Source organism: Lactuca saligna, chromosome 2, assembly GCF_052625555.1.
Source record: "Lactuca saligna cultivar CGN05327 chromosome 2, ASM5262555v1, whole genome shotgun sequence".
Lineage (NCBI taxonomy): Eukaryota > Viridiplantae > Streptophyta > Magnoliopsida > Asterales > Asteraceae > Lactuca > Lactuca saligna.
Genome location: NC_136418.1, coordinates 136,198,339 through 136,204,669, shown reverse-complemented (window position 1 = coordinate 136,204,669; position 6,331 = coordinate 136,198,339). Strand labels below are relative to the sequence as shown.

General features: G+C 33.8%; 2 protein-coding genes across 2 annotated transcripts; one reads left to right on the top strand and one right to left on the bottom strand.

Moving 5' to 3' along the window:
• LOC145031729 (sucrose synthase 6-like) lies at positions 1–4,689 on the top strand. Its single transcript, XM_078980338.1, has 14 exons — positions 1–318; positions 630–784; positions 848–1,040; positions 1,118–1,236; positions 1,817–2,129; positions 2,224–2,397; positions 2,471–2,587; positions 2,669–2,835; positions 2,926–3,150; positions 3,350–3,916; positions 3,987–4,125; positions 4,204–4,286; positions 4,386–4,409; positions 4,497–4,689. The coding sequence occupies exons 1-14, from the start codon at positions 82–84 to the stop codon at positions 4,510–4,512; spliced, it is 2,529 nt and encodes an 842-aa protein (XP_078836464.1). The 5' UTR covers positions 1–81; the 3' UTR covers positions 4,513–4,689.
• Positions 4,690–4,891: 202 nt separating this feature from the next.
• On the bottom strand, positions 4,892–5,917 carry LOC145030124 (beta-1,3-galactosyltransferase pvg3-like). The gene has a single exon (XM_078978542.1). The coding sequence runs from the start codon at positions 5,858–5,860 to the stop codon at positions 4,892–4,894; it is 969 nt and encodes a 322-aa protein (XP_078834668.1). The 5' UTR covers positions 5,861–5,917.
• Positions 5,918–6,331: the final 414 nt, after the last annotated feature.

Genomic DNA, 6,331 nt, shown 5'->3' with positions numbered 1-6,331 from the left:
CTTCACAATTCATTGATTCAATAACACCAAGACTTTCCTTGTGTTATTTGTCACACTCTTCAACATATCAAAAACTCATCAATGGCTTCTTCAAGTTCCATTATGAAAAGATCAGAATCAATAGTCGATAACATGCCAGAAGCCTTGAGACAAAGCCGGTATCACATGAAGAAATGCTTTCTAAAATACTTAGAAAAAGGTAAAAGAATGATGAAACTCCACCATTTGATGCAAGAAATGGAGAGTGTCATTGAGGACAAAGATGAAAAAGCTCAAGTCTTGGAAGGCTTACTCGGCTACATCTTGTGCACTACTCAGGTTTATATTAATCGACTTTTTTACATATATTTTCTAAAATAAAAAAAAGTAAATAAAAAAAATATTATATTACATGTAGATTTAAGGTTTAACCATCAATATTTTTCTAAACTAAACATTACTAATTTTCAAAACTAAGCATTATGACCAGCTAAATAATGTAATAACGGTTAAAGAAATATCTGAAATTCTTATGGTTTGATTTGAAAAAAAATATATTTAAATCAATAAACATCAAAATATAACAAAATAGAATGGTTTTATATATTTTTTTCAAGCAGAAATTAAGATTTAATTTTTAAATCTTACAGGAAGCTGCCATTGTTCCTCCTTATATCGCCTTCGCTATACGCCCAAATCCTGGATTCTGGGAGTTTGTTAAAGTCAATTCCAACGATCTATCAGTCGAAGGGATCACTGCTACTGATTATTTGAAGTTCAAGGAATCAATCGTTGATGAAACTTGGTATGCAATATGTTAAAATAGGGTTTACCAATGAAAAAGGGCTAATAAAGTTCAAATTTTTAGGGCTAATGACGAAAACGCATTGGAGCTTGATTTTGGATCAATGGATTTCAAATCGCCTACCATGAGCTTATCTTCTTCAATTGGACATGGAGTTAATTTCGCATCAAAGTTTATTACTTCGAAGCTTTATGCTCAATCTGGAAGCCAACAGCTGCTCGTTGATTACTTACTATCGCTGGATCATCAAGGAGAAGTATGAATATACAAAAAAGAAACATATTTTTGTTCTAATTAGTGTTGTAATTAACCCATTTTAAATCAAATATGCAGAACCTCATGGTGAATGAAACACTGAATACAGTTTCAAAACTTCAAGCAGCTCTAATTGTAGCTCATGCCGCCCTTTCCTCTTTGCCTAATGATACGCCATATCAAAGCTTTGAGCTTAGGTAAGCTTTCTTTTTAGAGTTTTAAAGTAATTACAAAAATGGTCCCTATTTTGAAGTGAAAATTACAAGTTTGGTCTTCGTGGTTTATTTTATTATGGTTTTAGTCACAAAATGTAAAGGTGAATATGGGTTTATTGTGTTTTTCTATATTTTTAACATAAACACATACATGCCTTTAATTTATATTGGAATATAATACATGTTAACTATTTTTACTTGTAAAATATTAATCCAATAAAACTTATATGTAAAACGACGTTATTTTTGGTATCTTCGGTTCATTTTTTTTCTTTAATATAAAAAACCAAATTAAACCAAAAAAAATTGATTTATTAAAAAACTAAGAATCAAATTGTCTGGTTTTTTCTATAAGTTTGGCTTTGATATATTTTGTCGAGACAAAATAACAAAAAGATAAAAAGATAAAATAGTCACTTATGATGGGGCTAAAACCCAAAGAAATGAATTCATGATGACCAAAATGGCTAACAAATTCCACATTGGACTGAAACTGTAATTTTAAGTAAATCAGTTAGTTGTATTTGAATTCCGGGAAATTCAAAAATTAGAATGTGTACAGGTTTAAACAATGGGGTTTTGAGAAGGGATGGGGAGACAATGCAGAAAGAGTGAGGGAAACAATCGGGTTTCTGCTGGAGGTTTTTCAAGCCCCCGATCCCGTAAACCTCGAGAAATTTTTTAGCAGAGTTCCAAGCATCTTCAATGTCGTGTTATTCTCAATCCATGGCTATTTTGGTCAATCTAACGTTCTCGGCTTACCTGATACCGGAGGTCAAGTAGTTTATGTTCTCGATCAAGTTGTTGCTTTAGAAGAAGAATTACTCCTCAGGATTAAGCAACAAGGACTCAGTTTCAAGCCTCAGATTATCGTGGTAAGCATAATACTCTTTCGTTTTTTGTTTTTAGAAACGTATTCGATCGATGTTTGTAATTCTGAGAATTTCGTTGAATGTTGGTCCAAATTAGGTGACTCGTCTTCTTCCTGATGCGAAGGGGACGAAATGTAATCAGGTGCTGGAACCAGTTATGAACGCGAAGCATTCGCATATCGTTAGGGTTCCATTTAGGACTGAAAAGGGTATTCTTCGTAAATGGGTGTCTCGATTTGATATTTATCCGTACCTTGAGAAGTTCACTCAGGTATGCTTCTTTTTGGTTAATTAGTGTTTAGTTTGTGCGATGTTAGATTAATCATTCGAACTGAAATCAACAGGATGCAAGTGCGAAAGTTCTTGAAATGATGGAAGGAAAACCAGATCTTATAATTGGAAATTACACCGATGGAAACCTTGTTGCATCTCTCATGGCCAACAAACTTGGGACGACATTGGTATGTCTACGTTCATAAACCCTAGAAAATTTCTATCCATAAATGATCAAATTGAGCATAACTTTAAACGAATTTTTACAGGGAACAATCGCACATGCTTTAGAGAAGACAAAATACGAAGATTCTGACATGAAATGGAAGCAATTGGACCCAAAATATCACTTTTCCTGCCAATTCACAGCTGACATGATTGCAATGAATTCAGCCGATTTCATCATCACCAGTACTTTTCAAGAAATAGCCGGAAGGTTCGAATCGATTTCATACCATAACACAACCAAATTACTTAAATCTTATCAATAAAATCATGATTTTGACCTTTTTGATTCAAATTGCAGTAAAGATAGGCCTGGTCAATATGAAAGCCATGAGGCCTTTACACTTCCAGGATTATACAGAGTTGTTTCAGGCATCAATGTCTTCGATCCTAAATTCAACATCGCATCTCCAGGAGCCGATCAAACAGTCTATTTCCCTTACACTGAAACACAAAAACGATTCACTTCTTTTCAACCCGCCATTGAAGAACTACTGTTTAGTAAAGTTGAAAACGACGAACACATGTAAGTTAAAAACAAAAGAATAGTGTAAATTACATATTTGGTCCCTTAGTATACCCGAAGTTTTCAGTTTTAGTCCCGAAATTTTTTCTTTTACAGTTTTGGTCCCTGAGTAAAACCAATTATTATATACCCACCAATATTTTATTCAAACTTTATATTATATGCATTTAATTTAATTTAATCATCAACAATTAAACAGCGGATACTTAGAAGACAAAACGAAACCAATCATCTTCTCAATGGCAAGACTCGACACAGTGAAAAACATAACCGGACTCACCGAGTGGTTCGGACAAAACAAGCGACTCAGATCCCTGGTCAACCTCGTAATTGTAGCCGGTTTTTTTGACCCTTCAAAGTCAAAAGACAGAGAAGAAATGGCAGAAATTAAAAACATGCATTTATTAATTGAAAAATACGAATTAAAAGGTCAAATAAGATGGATAGCTGCACAAACGGATCGAAACAGAAACAGTGAATTGTACAGGATTATTGCTGACTCAAAAGGCGCGTTTGTTCAACCCGCTTTATATGAAGCTTTTGGGTTAACAGTTATTGAGGCTATGAATTGTGGGTTGCCTACTTTTGCAACTAATCAAGGTGGGCCCGCTGAGATTATTGTTGATGGGGTTTCTGGATTTCAAATTGATCCGAATAATGGCGATGAATCTAGCAACAAGATTGCTGATTTTTTTCAGAAATGTAAAGAGGATGATGGATATTGGAGTAGAATTTCTGATGGTGGATTGCAACGTATATATGAATGGTAATAGTGTTTTTTTATCGAGTTAAGGGTAAAATGGTCATTTGGTATTAATTACTATTATTTTTTTCAGCTACACGTGGAAGATTTATGCGAATAAAGTGTTGAATATGGGGAACGTTTATGGATTCTGGAAGCGGATAAATAAGGAACAGAAAGAAGCGAAACAGAGATACATTGAATTATTTTACAATCTGCATTACAAGAATTTGGTACATATATATTTGCCTATAATTGATGGCATTTTATTTATTTATTATTATTTTTTAATATTCGATATAATGTCACAGGTTAGGACTGTGCCTATTGCTACTGATGAGGTTCAATCTGCACCATTGCCAAAAGGAAAGCTTACAACAACGCCAACTACGAGGCATGTCATCTAAATATATACATTTTTAATTATAATTTATAAAATTTGGTTTTCAGACAAATAGTTAATTTTTATTTATTTATTTGTTTTGTCTAGCAGACGTTCGCAATCCACTCTTCAAAGGTAAGAAAAAGACCGGGTTTATAATAATTATTGAGTCCTGTTTTGGGACGACAAAAATGTGTTAATTAATTTCTTGCTTTATTTCAGGCTGTTTGGAGCATAAAGGTTTGATGACAATGCACCTACTTCAAGATCCATATGACTTCATAACTTCCTGTTCTTCCAAGAAAATATAATTGAAAGAAAACAAGATTCCAATAAAATACAGATGAATTATTGTAAAGAGCGAGAGCTAACATGTATGAAGAAAGATAATAAAGAAATTCACATTCTTTGTCTACATTGTGTTTTTATGTAGAAATTACATCGTCAACCTTGTTTGAAAATGAATTATTTCATACAATCGACAACAGATCAAAAGGAAAAAGGAAAAATTAGATAATAGGGTAAATACGGTCGACTCGACTATCCTGATTTTAAGCCGCTATATCTATTTGAAAAGCACGATCGATAACATTTAACCATAAAAAAAGGAACAAATTTTACATATTTAAATTGAAAATCGAGTCAAAGTTCAAACCATTGTAAAGCTTCGATGTATTAAGATCTTTAGTAACATTAAAATACCGAATCACATCAAGCCATTGATCCCATCTTTTGAGCTTATGAACAGCTATTGTTTCAGGAATAAGCTCATGTGAACACCTTCCATTCATGCCAGGATAATCATACATAGCAGGCTTATTAGAAACCCGATTTCTTGCTTTTTTCCCAAGATTTAACCATTTTCCAACCAGTTTATCCTCTGGGCCAATTGTATCATTCCTAGGAATATCCGAATTTGCAATCCATTCCACTAAATCCCATGATAAAACAAACCCCATTCCGGACATATACGACACAAACGGATTCATACTTTGGCATGGAATCACAAACCCATAGTACAAATCTGATCTTGGAAGTGGTTGGAGAGATGATGCGAGTGGTAAAAGACGAAAATAGACATCATCATCTGCTTTCATGACATAATCATAAGGGTGAGATAGAATATTTGGAAGTGAAGAGAAGTATGTGTAGGTTTTCCCATCGTTCATGTTTTCTGAACAGTTGAGAATGATAATGTCATTGAATTTTAAGATCTCGAGGGAGATTAGCACTCTTTGTTCTTGTTTTGTGAGGTTGCAGAATACAAATTTAAGATCTATTTGAGCTAAGGGAGAGGATTGGATTCCATAGATGAGGCGAAGGAAATGGCGGTGTTCATGTTTATCTGCTCGAGTTAGGATCCCTATTAGGAGGCTGAATTGCTTTGTTGAAGGGTAGTTTTGGACATTTGATGAATGTTGAAATGGGTTTTTTATGTAGAGGTTGAAGATGATGAAGATGACCATGAGGACAGCAGACGCCATTAGAGGTAACTTGGTGAAAAGGAAGCGTTTATGGTTCATTTTCAACATGGGTTTTTCAGAACTCACCATGTATGAAGAATGTATGGATACTTTGAGGTTCATGGAAGAAATCAAGTAGATTGTATGAAATTCTTGAAGAAGTTTTACTGTTCATGGGTTTCATGCGTTGTGCATTGGGGAAATGTGTTTAAGGGAGGTTCTTTTGGCGAAAAGTTAACACTCTAAGTGGTTTTTCTCATGTTGCCACATTCTCCTTGCATATTCGTGTGAAGGTTGCAACACTCGTGAAGGGAAGTGTGAAAATTACGTTAACTACCTCCATGTTAATATAAAATGCAGAAAGTACCCTTGAGAGTCCTTGCTATACATAAAATAACCCATGTTATTGAAATGAAACCAATGTTGACAATTATATCTTCTTATCCATTCTAGTTTCTATCACTTATCTTCATTTAGATAATTAAAGGATTAGATTAAGAATAACTATCATACAACATGCAATCTATGCAATACATGTGTTTGCAATTTTATGAAAGAAGACTACATTACCAAATGATTGAATAAACACCACCA

Excerpts from the sequence above, each read along its gene's own strand:
- LOC145030124 (XM_078978542.1), bottom strand. The coding sequence starts at position 5,860 with ATGAACCTCAAAGTATCCATACATTCTTCATACATGGTGAGTTCTGAA.
- LOC145031729 (XM_078980338.1), top strand. The coding sequence starts at position 82 with ATGGCTTCTTCAAGTTCCATTATGAAAAGATCAGAATCAATAGTCGAT. Across the intron at positions 319-629 it reads ACATCTTGTGCACTACTCAG|GAAGCTGCCATTGTTCCTCC; the intron begins GTTTATATTAAT and ends TAAATCTTACAG. Across the intron at positions 2,836-2,925 it reads TTTCAAGAAATAGCCGGAAG|TAAAGATAGGCCTGGTCAAT; the intron begins GTTCGAATCGAT and ends TTCAAATTGCAG.